The sequence below is a fragment of the Carcharodon carcharias genome, chromosome 22, assembly GCF_017639515.1.
Source record: "Carcharodon carcharias isolate sCarCar2 chromosome 22, sCarCar2.pri, whole genome shotgun sequence".
NCBI lineage: Eukaryota > Metazoa > Chordata > Chondrichthyes > Lamniformes > Lamnidae > Carcharodon > Carcharodon carcharias.
In genome coordinates this window covers 43,852,785-43,866,119 of record NC_054488.1, presented here as the reverse complement: position 1 = coordinate 43,866,119, position 13,335 = coordinate 43,852,785, and the positions used below count along the sequence as shown (strand labels likewise).

General features: G+C 41.5%; 1 protein-coding gene across 3 annotated transcripts in view; it reads right to left on the bottom strand.

Moving 5' to 3' along the window:
- bahcc1b (BAH domain and coiled-coil containing 1b) overlaps positions 1–13,335 on the bottom strand; it is a 277,536-nt gene that overhangs the window by 254,016 nt on the left and 10,185 nt on the right. For all 3 annotated transcript variants that reach the window (XM_041216621.1, XM_041216623.1, XM_041216622.1), the window contains exon 2: positions 12,986–13,307. In XM_041216621.1, the coding sequence (XP_041072555.1) occupies positions 12,986–13,184 (199 nt within the window). In that variant the 5' untranslated portion in view covers positions 13,185–13,307. The remainder of the gene's footprint in view (positions 1–12,985; positions 13,308–13,335) is intronic.

Genomic DNA, 13,335 nt, shown 5'->3' with positions numbered 1-13,335 from the left:
ACTTGATTTGGGTAAAAATAGTCTTAAAGTGCTAAAGTTTTCTGACTCGGTACGTGGTACACCATCAAAGGTCTATGTGCAAGAACAGCTTCCATTAGCATCGGAAATAATAGTAGTTTTGTTATATTTAAGTCTACAACAATGTTTACAGGGACTGATCTTCACTGATAGCGCAGTGTCCTGATGAGTCCTTGCAAATACAACACTGCAATCCATTAGTTTGATACTCAGTGATTCTCGAGCCACATCCTCACTGTGTGCAATGTAATTAAAACCTCCAATTGTGTAAGTCACTTGTACCCATCTGTTGCTGTACACAATTCAACAGCAAACTACTAACAACATTGCTATTTAGCCTCTAAATGTTGGACTGCTTTTCTAACAATTAAAGTATACGTTTTTTCTTGACGAATTACAGTACAATATAACTGATTTTCTTTAGTTCAATGCGCTACTGTAGGATGAAAAAAAACAAAGCTAACCATAGATCCTTTCCGTGGTCAATGTTTAAACCAATGCACAGATTTTTAAAAGTAGCTTAAATAAGAAAAAGCTGAGCAAACGTCTCATTAATTCTGCTCAAAAGAAAATTATTCACTTTTATGAAAATATATCTAAGGTTAACAGGTAACTGTTACTCATATCATTGAAGGCAATAGAAGTTTATAGAAGGCCCATCATGCCAAATAGGCCAATTGTTAGAGCAATTCAAACTGAACCCCTGGTGCCCTCTCCCCCTAGCCCCAGTATGCATGTATTCCCTTTTCTGTCTCTGAACAAGCCCTGGTATAGTTCAATGTCTGAACCTAAACTTGTATCCTTGTCTATGTATCTATGAACGTATCTTCATATATTCAAATCTCACTGATAGGGCTAGATGAAGTAGGGTGGAGCATATAGACCAGTTGAGCTGAACGACCTGTTTACATACTGAAATTTCTATGTAATTCATAAAAATAGCTTTGTGTCTGCTATGGATGTCCAATTTACTTCGTCCTCACCAGTTATATGCCTCTTTGCTGTTCTTCCTTCAAATAGGTTAGTCTCATTATTTTTTACTTTTTTATTCCCTAATCATATCACCCAAACCTTTCTCGCCAATCACTGGAAGAAAATTCTCTCCAATTGCAATGCAGCAAAAGAAAGTCATTCTGGAAATCTAGTGACACAGTGGGTTAGGTATTGACCTCTCACCTTTCAGGAGCCAGGCCGGAGCATAAATCTAACTAAGACAGCTGACAGGATTAAAGTCTCCTCCATTTTCTGGCTGTAAGGGATCTAAGTGGAATTATCTTGCGCAGTCTCAATCCAATTTCTAATGGGTAAGGGCACACAGCATAAAATTGTTCCTAATACAGCACTAATTGGCATTCATTCAGGAGGAACCGCAGGATGGGTGATGTGAAGAATGGAAAAATGTCACACTGGTACAGTGGAAAACATTCTTCTGAATTTGGGGTTGAAACTCATTGTTGGAGCAGAAATGTGGGAACTATTCTCTGCATTCACTTGTGCTATACCTAATCAGAAAGTGCTTGATACTGGCACTGGGTACGTGAAATTTGAAAAGTTATATTGACTAGAATTAACACGATGAGCAAAAGCGTTTTTTATAAATGTAAAAATATGATACAGCCACCATGACAGTTTCTCATCATCCCACTATATACCACAAAAAAATTTGTAATATAAACGCGTTGGAAAAATTCAACAATTCAGAAAAGAAATCACAAACTTAACATTCCAACTTCCAATTGCTTATATGACTCTTCCCACAAGGACCCATTATCCCTCACCAGGCCTCACCAATAACGCTGAACTGACGTATGTCCTTTCCCCAATATTTCATGGCACAAGACTGGTTCCCTCAGCATTGGCCCAATTTATGCGACATATAAAAGAAAGCACATTTACACAAAGACCTCATTATTCCCACTCTTGGCTGGCTGCCTTTTGTGCCTGCACAAGGAAAATAATCTGGCAACAGAGTACTCCCAGACTGCACACCAGCTTTGCGCGCTCCAATGCCCTGCTTCCAATTCCTGCCTTCACCTCACTGATATGGGACCTAGGTGCTGTATCCATCTCCAGCCTTCATATTATCAGGTACCTATGAACCCATTTCCAGTTGCGCTACTTTTCCCCCCAAGTGGTCTTGGTCAAAGTATGCCCCTCTACACGGGCCCAGCCTCCGGTCAGCTTCCTGGTAGTTTTACTGAACAACCATGTCCTGACTTGTATCTTACTTCAGAATCCTCAGAATGCATCTGCCATATCTGCCCTTCGCCACCATCAATTTGAAACAGAGCCCATTACTTCTTTCCATCTCTTGTCTTGCCCTATACTCACTCAAATTAAAGCAGCAAGATGGCAAATGGTAATTCCTCACTCACAGAGAGCAAGGATTATTTTTGTGGCTATTAGAGACGTTGCATCACACGTCTGCCAGTAGATCACCATAACATATGGCTGGAGAAAGAGAAAGTGCGTTACATACAAAAGACTCAACCCAGAAAGAAAGGGGGAGAAAACGTGTGAGAGGTACGTGAAGCCTGCCAAACAGAAAGAAAGAGGGAAAGACCTGCAGAGAGTGACACACAGAGAGAAATACAGAAACTGCATGACACATGTGCATGGAGAGTAAAAGTAACAGGAGGAAAACAGGGATATGCAAGATTTACACAAATTAAGGGCATAAAATGGTGTTAGTACAAATAAATAAAGCAATAAAAAGAGAAGTATCTCTAACGCATACAAGAGAGAAAAAGAGACAGAAAGAGTTTAAGACAGACTGAAATACAGAGTAAGGAGACTAGAAAGCGATGGGGGGTGTCCCCATATTTTATAATGCTTTGCTTATGAGTAATAACAATGGAGATCAGCTGGTATATCACAGGCTACAATTTCTCTGTCCAGGCATTTATTGACAAAATCACACTACTGTTCCACTGCCAATTAAATATTCCATTATTAAATAAAGCTGACATATTGCTGTAGCAGCAATCTTACCAGGTTTCTTCCAAGTCTTCCAACTTCCCCTCCACTCAGGTCAATCTCAGATCCGTTACAGAGCGCAGACTTTGGAGATCATAAAGTCACAAAAAGTGCAACAGGTCCGTGCAAAAGCTAATCCCTCAAAAATATATTGTATACTGCAGGATAAGGCATTGGCTGGGGAAGTTAGTTAACAAGCTACTTACTGACTTCCAACAATGAGTTTCAGACTTCCTCAGTAAAGTGTTTCTGCTAACTTTATTCAGTCATCAAGGTCTTCCCACTGACATTATTGATCAATTATGCCTGTTATCATTTTAGCCACACTTCTGAAGTTAGTTCCTGTGCAGCCAACAACTGGGTCCAAACGGACTAAGATTACTGGCTGAAAAAGACTTTTCTGCGTGGACATGGATTTGAAAGTAAGAAAATTCCTGGCTTGCACAATTATGATCCATGCATGGTTTGAGGCAAAAAATCTGACTTCTTTTGTGGAATCCGTAAGATTTGGAATCTGTATGGCACACTGTGAAGATGGTGCACATGATGCAATTATGATTACATACAAAATTTAACAACTTTACTTTAATGGATCAGTCAGAAGGGAACCTTCGGGCTTTTAATTCACAGCAAATAGAATGGAATGCTGCAGTGTGAAACCCCATTTGATTTCTCATTTACTCCCCTCATCAAATAACGATGGCCATTCACGCTGGGGTTTGGTTCCAGACACCGGCAACCCTCCAGTTCCTCACCAAAGAGACCATCCTATACAATGAGTATCGGCATTCATCAATACAATAAGTGTCCACAACCCATTTGACCCTAAGAGGCAACCAACTGAGTTCTATTCTTAATTCCCAAAAGTCCACTTTCCAAGAGGGGTCACTCGACAGTGATCATGAATGGGAACACTGGCAGATTTCCCCTCTCCTAGCCTAGAGATAGTGGGGCCAACTGTATCTCCCACACTGCCAACACCTGCTGAGAATAACTAATTCAATGTAGACAAAAGATCAAACTGGGCCCTTCCTAATCTCTATGGCTCCGTAGCATTTATCCACAAGTAATCAGAGAGGCATTAAGCATCACTTAGGCCACAACCATAAATCTATGTTGTGATTTGCTAACTAAATCTGAGTTAAACTATAGACACGAACAGTTCAGAGTTATTTACTCCTACCTTTCATTTGGAGTAAAAAAATGTTCATTTCCTGATATGAGCTTAAAACCAGCTGCAAATCAAAGTAATTCAAATCACCCTCGTGTAAACACTCTAAATCAAACAGTCGGTCACTTGGGCCCCAAGGAAAACCACAGCATAATAGGTCTAACAGTATTAGGTGTTTTATGTCAATGAATACTTTATGTGCTATACATGTCGTGTGATATGTGGTGGATGTTTATGCAGTCAGTTGCCTGGGTTCCAACAAGGCTACAGAACAGCTACTGACACAGGTTTCAACAGAATCTTCAACACAGCTCCCGAAACAGACTCAAAATGCAGCCACAGTGCAACTTCCAACGCACCTAATCATAAAACGACCAAAATAACACCAACACAGATCCCAAAACACATCCAAGTGCAGCTCTCGACGTACATCCCCAACTCCCAACATACATTGTCAAAAAAAACCTCCCAATATTCATGCCAATTTAACTCCAAGTGCACTCCATTTACAGCTCAAAATGTGCTCGGGAGGAACTGAAAGACTCTTCAGGCTTTCATTCTTTTTTTAAAGTGTCATTTGTGAAAACTAAGTCATATGTTTTTCCAAAAACAGTCAAGGTAACACAGTTACAAATGTTTCTTTTAATAACATTTCAGACAGGGAATGGCTTTGTTGCTGAGGATGCATTCATATTTCTGATAGCCAGCATCCAAAAATCATTTTGGTAAATATATTAAATCCAGAATTGGATGCTCTCTGAATACTGTAATGGGAGATTCATTTGGAAAAATAAACAGAAAAAAATTACTTTAGTAAATTATATCACTGATTTATAGACATTATTATATTTATTATATCCAGGCATTTGCAAAATCAACTGATCAAAACAAATAGAAAATGATCCTACTTTTGTAAATGCTCATAAAAAGCAGCAAATGAAAAGAAACTGCACTTTATATGGCATTCTCAGGACATCATAAGTGTTTCACAATCAACTAATTACTTTTAAAGTATAGTCACAGGTGATTTGTTGGCAAATAATCAAAACAGCAAACAAAAATGCTACTCTAAACAGAAATATATAGAGCATATTCAAAAATTATTTACTCCTCAAATAATGATTATTTTTCCATAAAATGTTCTCTTCCTGCTTGCAGACCTCTTCATACCTTGGCACATATACTAAACATGCCTTCTTCCTGTCACATGGCATGAGAAGAATTAAGGAATATAATGGCTGTACTTAACCATAGTACAGTTACATAGTGGTTATGTTACTGGACCAGTAATCCAGAGGCCTGGGCTAATGATTACAGAGAAGTAAGTTCAAATCCCACCACAGCAGCTGGGCAATTTAGATTCAATTAATTAAATAAACCTGGAATAAAAAGCTAGCCTTAGTAACAGTGACTTCTTTCCTTTAGGGGGGGGAAATCGGCCATCCTTACCTAGGCTGGCCTACACGTGACTCCAGACCCACAGCAATGTGGTTGACTCTTAACTGCCCTCTGAAATGGGCTAGCAAGCCACTCAGTTGCACTCAAGAATAGAGCTCATTCACCACCTTCTCAAGGGCAATTAGGGATGGGTATCAAATGCCAGCAGTGCATGAATGAATAGAAAGATACAAAATACAATGGTGAATGTCCAATAAATAAAATATTGGAAAACTATAAAAAATTAGAAGTCATTTATATGACTTTAAAAAGTCACACTTGAACATACGTTAAGGCTAAGACAGATTCTCAAGCCTTGGATAACTGCATGATCATTTGAACACCGCATTCAGTTAATCAGCCACTCAGCATGTTAACAAGACTTCGAAGAAACACACAGGCCACTTTATATTCGAGGCTAAGGTTCAAATGGAATCACTTACTTTTCCAGCAAAACACTGATGTTTACTTGAATGTGTATAAAAATAAGAATTAAATAATTCAGAGATTGCTACGCTAGATAAAGCTATTTTGACACTGTTTACCGTTTCCAATCAGAATGTGGAATTTGGAGGTCACAGAAAGAAAGTGCAGTCGCTTGAAAATTAGAACAAAATAGCTAAAGATTTTAGGGCCTAATTTTTCCAATGCATCCCTTCCCCTCCTCCATCCCTCCCACCAATAAGATCAGCACTGGCCCTGCACAAAAACCTGCTGTTGTCTTCAACTGTGGCTATCAGTTTGATTGAGGGCTGCTGCCCAATCGACACTGAATTTAACGCCTGTGTTACTGCGAAAAAAAAACAAAGGACCACCAAAAACCTCCGAATGATAATCTCGTATGTTTTAAAAAAAACCTTTTTCCTCCAAGCATAATTGTGCTTCTGTTATAAAACAATTTACAATTAATTTACTAATACGGATAAGTGGATAGATTGGATTACCATGATTGAAGTGTACGGCCCCTTGTCGAGTGTACGTCTAAACATTTTAAACAGTCCAATCTGCTATCTATTGCACGGTTTGACCACATTTTCTCCTAATTTATGCAATTTGTTACACACACAAAAAAAGTTTTGACATTTTTCTGACTCCTTTTTTTAAAAAAAAAACTGGCAAATTGTTTAGAAAAATGACTTGGCTCCAGGTTTGAATACAGTTGCGATCGGAATGACCGCGACTCTCCAAAGAAATTCACTCGGGTTTTCTCGCTCCGTCTGGACAATCTGAAGCTACGAAGTGAAAACGCTTTTTCCACCCCCCTTAAAAAAAATTGCGCTGATCAAACGGCCTCAGAAGAAACCAGTGTAAGAATGTTCTCATTAAAGCCCCTTTAAATGAGATATATGGGGGTGAGGGAGGAGGCTTTTGTAAATGGGGGAGAAAATAAAACAGACGATGCTTTTCTAAACAGACTGAGTGAATAAGATCAGCGGGAGCTGGAGAGTAAATAAATAGTAAGATTAGAGAGGGCGGGGAACTCAATTCAAACTCAGCACAATGCAGCAGTTCCAAAGTTTTAGCGGCCGCCGAGTCCTCACTTTAAAAAAAAACAGAATATGGCAGAGAAAATTTAAATTAGCAGTTTGATGCCTCGGATAAAGCTGAAAGGCGTGGAACGGCGTTAACAGGCTCGGGTCCTTGCTAAAAACAGTAAAGACTTTAACTAGGAGGCGAATCCCTTTAAGGTTGGACCAAGGATGGTTTATTTTTGTTACTATCGCTTTTAAAATCAGAGGTGGCTGGACTGTGGACGCTGGGAGCTGAATGGGGGGTTCTACCTTATTTAACACAGGCTCCGACGATTTAACACTTCGAAGTTAATATCTCTGGTGTTTGACTTGGTAATCCGAGGCAGGAAGGCTGGATAACTACCCCCCCCCCCCCCCCCCCACAGTTTACCAAACTGCTCGTCAACTGCATTAGCAATCCAATCTCAAAGCACGGCGCAGTTTGTGCTGTGTAATTTTCTGCCCTTGCCTTTCATTTTGGAGCTGATATCTGCTTTATACCATACTCCGTCATATATTTGAGTCCGCCCCGGGCTGAGGGTACGTTGGAAAGCTGTAAAATCGATAACAAAGCCTGGTTCGGGGACTTGAGGAGTTTGCAAGGGTTTTTTTTTGTGTGCGCCAGGGCTTGAGTCTTAATGCGTTCCTCCAAAGGAAGTACAGTAATTGCGAATGAAAAGAATGATTAAGGGATAAAATGCTGAGCGTTTCAGTCCAGTGTAGTTGAGAGAGGTGGGGGGGGGGGGGGGGGGGGGGGGTAGAGAGAAAAAAAAGACTAGTTGTAATACAGCTTCGGAATCTTTTATCTAATTCTAGAGTTGGGTTCAAGAGCCCAGCAGAATTTTTTTAAATCTCATACAATTTCGGAGTTTTTGTTTTGCTTGTGTGAACAACGGTTTTGAGGTAAATTACCGACAGGGAAAAAAAAACGACTTTGCTTTAAGAGTTCACTCTGAATGTTTGAGCTGTCATGAGGCTACAGCCTGGGAGATGCACATTGTCTGTTCGTAATTTGGAAATTACGCCGAATATTCGCTTCACCTTCACTTTCATGCAAAGGTTCCCTGCGTTAGATGTCCAGATGTGGGAACGCCGGCATTTTACATTTTACATTTGTCCTTCATTATTTTAATCTATGGCATTTCTGGCTATTCGCATTAGAGTTTGCATGACTTCCCTCGTTGCATCAATGGGTTTTGAATCCTGGCCGTTTGAACAAGTATTTTATTTTTTTCCCTGGTGGGCAAAATGAAATCCTCCTCAGGGATGCCGAATTGTCCATTCAAGTAAATGCCGCCAAAACAGCCCAGGAAGTGAATTCGTGTTTCAAAGGCGTGATCTTCATTTGTAACGTGCGAAGAAGTGGCTTCACTATTCGATGTTTCCTTAGATTCCTATCGCCCCTAATTCCAAAGGCGTACAAATATCTGTGTTTATTTAAATTTCCAGGGGGAGGGGGAGGGGCAGGGGGGAATCAAAAACATTAACCCTTTAACGTACCATGTTAACCTTTCACTACCCAAATGCTGTGAACTCAGACTCGCCATCGGAGCCCAGGGTGGACTTCACCAACGTCTCGGCCTAAAATAATCAACTTGAATAATGAACAACGTGAATAGTGCTTCATTTTTGCTCAGAAACGAAACATGCATGCTCCCCCTCCCCAAATCTTTTTTTTAATTTGAAGGGCTGAGGATATGGGGTTGGGGGGGGTGGGGTGGGAGGGGGGAGGTGGAGGGCGTTATCCAGAGCTTGGCACAAAAAAACCCTCCCGATAAATCAGTGAGAATACAATCGCGACAGGACATTGCACAGCTCTGCGATAGAAGCGTTCGTGCCCAATAGCCCAGCGACTGAGATAAACTACCGGCTGAAAGGGTGCAGGAGACTCTGGGCTCCGAGGACCGGCAAAGGGTCTGCTTTTAACTCCGTCCATTTCAGTTACATGTACATGTGAAAAGTACAGTCCGCCCGAATGGATCATATCTGTATTTGCTTCATATTAAGTATAAATTAAACGTCTACTTATCTAATCAATGGCCACGACTTCAAAGTCCAGTTTCATTATTAATAAACGCCTATATTGTTTCTAAGCAAACATATTGCACAGCTCTGACCTATCCTTGTGTGATGTTAGATAGAGATTTGCCTGCCTGTGTACATACCTGCACCCATTACCGTCTCTGCTGGCTTTAAGTATAACGTTAGCTTTATATACACATCTTTCTGATAAGTGCAGCACACACTAACGCACCTATCTAGCCGGATCTCTCCATTATCTATTCCATCTGATCAAAGTAATAAATCAACTCGTCTATCGACTTGTCTGTCCAATAAATCTATCTGACTAATAAAACTATCTAAATATTGATCTACTTTTCTATTGACAGGCAATTTCACAAATAAAATAGGGAACCTTTGCAAGCGGGCAATGTGTTGAGGGGCCAGCGAGGAGTAGGAGTGGCAACACCGGGGAGGGGGGGTAGAGAGAGAGAGAGAGAAATGACTTAGGTTGACTAAAGATACAGAAACCGGGAGGGAGAGAGCGGTGAAAAATGAGATTCTTTGTGTCGTCTTGAACAAAAAACTGGCAGGAATGTTGACCAAATAAAAGTACAGGAATCGCCAAAGACAGACAGGGGCAGCGAATGAAATTGTGCTGAGATGAATCAAAGGCGAATCAAGTTCCCCCTCAGTATGTGTTTGTGAGGGGGGGGGGAGAGAGAGAGAAAGAGAATCGCGCCTGTTTTTAACCTCGAATCCCTTTGACACCGGATTTATAAATGGTGGATTTGAAGGTTTAGTTTAATTCTTGGGCAGTTTATTTTGTGATATTCCAATTGACCCAGCGGTGGGAGAAATGATTGCTGCTTTAACCCAAGATAGACCTGGTGCAGCAAATAGAAATCTGTAAAAAGAAACGGCAGCAAAAGCCTCCCTTCGCCATCTAAAGAGCGGGAGAGGCTTTGCACTGTTTCCATTTTGGACCGAATTGCATGTGAGGCGGGTATGAGTATATTCACACATTCCCGGCCTCTGAATATAGCATCACTATTTCTGTAGCAAAACGCCTGCAAACGCCGTCCAGAAATGGCAAAGCACACTTTTTGGACGCTGGGGATCAATCAGGCATTGGTATATATCTCTGTATCTGGGGTGGACGCAGAGCCAAGGCTGACCCTCAAGCAGGTAGCGGCAAATAACTTTTAGCAGGGCATATCAACTTTTTCTCGCGTTTCACGGATTTCCATTTGATCGCCTGCGCGGCCCTTGTGGGAATGGGAACCTTGGTCAAATTCCTGAACACTGGTTCATGGTGCCGTACACAGGAACGTTCAGCAGAGTATTTAAGTGGGAAAGCTACAAACAGCAACAATCGGGTTTAGCTCCCTGAGCATTTGGACAAAAGGAATATCGTTTCCTTCAAAATATTGCTGTATTTTCTTGGCCTTGTAGTTAAAAATAAAATCTGTTGAAAATAACGCTCATTCGTAGTAAGTCACGTTTAGTGACATATATAAAAATGGTAAAACTACATTGAAATGTATACGGCTGCACGAAAAAAATGATTATACATATAATTCAAGTGAATTCGCTTTTTTTAAGACGTTGCTACACTTTGTTAAAGAGGGGAGAATGTGTTTCTTCTAAACGGCTTTATTTGTTGTAATGTGATTATTGTCTATCAATAAAAGGGTCAACTGCTAGTTAAAAGCCTGAACAAAGGGATATTTAAAAACTCATATCTCTTTAAAATGTTCGTACACCACTCGCTTCTCATCTTTACGTAACGTGCACTGGCCAAAAAGGACAAAGCTATTTGACTGTAATCAATGGCGAGCACTGGGTCACTCCAGCGAAAATGTAGAGTCTGCCTCTTTAGATTGGTTCATATTGTAGTCAGATTAATAAAACGCCTTGACTCGGTGCCAAGTGCATCAAGCGAAACGTTAAAAAACACACACACACACGCACATATATATTCCAGGATTTTGTAATTCAGAATCCGAGTCTGCATTCTCCAACGTGATCGCGATTTCAATATTCCCCCCAAACCTTCTGCTGGACAATTCCCCTCTAATGAAAGTTGATTCACCAGTTGGGGTTTTACTCCACACTTCCAAAGACACCTCTGCTGCCACATCAGGTATAACCTGCATCCTACCGTATTAACGATTCTCTATCAATCCAAACAGTCCCAAGTAACGACCTTCCTTTTCATTTGACTAATGCAATACCTGCTCAGCAGTTGCCTCCAAGCAAAAATAGCATGGGATGGAAAATGACTTGTTTTAATACATATGGCGTGTAAATGTATTTTTTTTAAATTCCATGTGGTTTACATAAACTCTGCAACTTGCCTATAGCCTCGCAGTGGAGACTGTGACCGGGGGTTTTGCAGGTTATCTCAATAATGGCAATTTAAGCATTTTCCCGTGTAACACATGAAGAATCGCCTCACATCTTTTACACTCCTAAACCCCACCAAACGGACTATTCATCTGCCAAATTTGTCAATGCAGCCAAAGGTAGCGCTGAATGGTTGTAGTTCCGAGGGTTGGGAGGTGAGTGTAGGAGGCGGAGAGGGGGGAATTCACTGACTATTCTCGGCGGTGACTGAAGCGATGTCGATTCCCCACCCTCCCCAGAAATATTACCAAGCTCCGCCGTAGCCCTCGCTCTGGCCAGCACCAAGAGGAACGCGTGTGCCTGTGAGTGTGTGTGTGTGTCTGTATCTGCGTTTTGCTCTTTTTTTAACCTGAAATTTGATCCAAACTATATACTTAAAAACCATCACTGAAAAAAAGCAGAAACACCGACATTCAAAACATCTGCTCTGCCAAACCAAGGACTGACAACCTCTTTATTATTGTTACTGCCGTTAGGATAGTGGAACGCCGCGCAGCAACATTTGTGAAGTCCGGCGACGCTTGAATCTGAATTTTCAGTTAGAGAAAGTGAGTTGGAGTGAGGCACTGGAATCCCGTGCTCCAACACGTCTGTGACTTCCGCAGTGCTGCACCACTTATATTAAACTATATATATAGATGTGTGTGTGTGCGCGCGTGTGTGTGTGTGTAAAATTAGTACCATTCCGAGAACATGGCGTGCATTTACACACCGAACCAAACTCAGCATTCTGGCTTGGGTTTCCTCTTTTTAGATCAAGCAGCCGAATATTTTTCTTTTGCACGAACGCCTGTGCAGTATTTGTTTAACAGAATACCAGGAACACTTGACCAAGCCTCTGGATCTCGAGTGAACCCATTTTCACCCTCACACTTCGCAAACCATTTTAGAAAGCGGAATTTCGAGCATTACACCACACCATTACACACCCCGCAGACAGACACATTGCCACTGCGCTTAACACTAAATGTGACGGGCGGGAGCACCTTTTTTTTTGAATGACTCCATTCAATATCGCTTTGCACTATTACATTTCTGCAGAATATGCAGAAACTAACGGTCAGAATTTTCCTATTGCAGTATATTGTATCAAAATACACATCTCTTGTGAGCCGTATTCAATGTGACTCCAATTTCTTTGTACTGAAGAACATTTGAATATATGATTTGCACACTGCTTTTCTACAGAATGCAATGCGCTTTATCAGGATGTTAACAGTATAAAGCATTACCATTCAAACTAAGCATTATCCCAGGAACATTCTAGCTGTTCATGTTAATAGACATCGATTCATGTTTCTGAAAGCGCTGCTCCCAGCCACATTGAGGTACTAACAAAAGCTTGCATGGGAGCATGCTTTGGGGAAATTTCGCAGAGCTATTTGCAAAATTATTTACTTCCATTAGCAGCCTGGACTTGTACACAGACACACACACACAGTTCATGGAGAGATTCACTAACCTGAATGTGTAGCCATGGGGAGGGGAGAGGGAAAGTATTTTGCAGGCTGGAATTGGGCCGGATGCGGTGCGGTGCTGTGGCCGCTCGAGGCGATCCGTCCGACGGCTCGGTGCGACAGGGCGTCTCGCTCCCTGGCCGCCTCCACGCCGAGCGCATGAGAGAGGAGGTGGGGAGGTGCAGCGAATTCCCTGCCGTCCATAACGGACCCCGAGATCACCCCAATGTACAGATCCACAAAGCCAGGCAGGTCTCCGGGAGGGAATCAGGCGGATCCGAGCTCATCTGAGTGTTGGGCTGTTCAGCTAGCCGAGTCTGCTTTGCTCTGCAAGGAGAAAGGGAGAGGGAGAGAG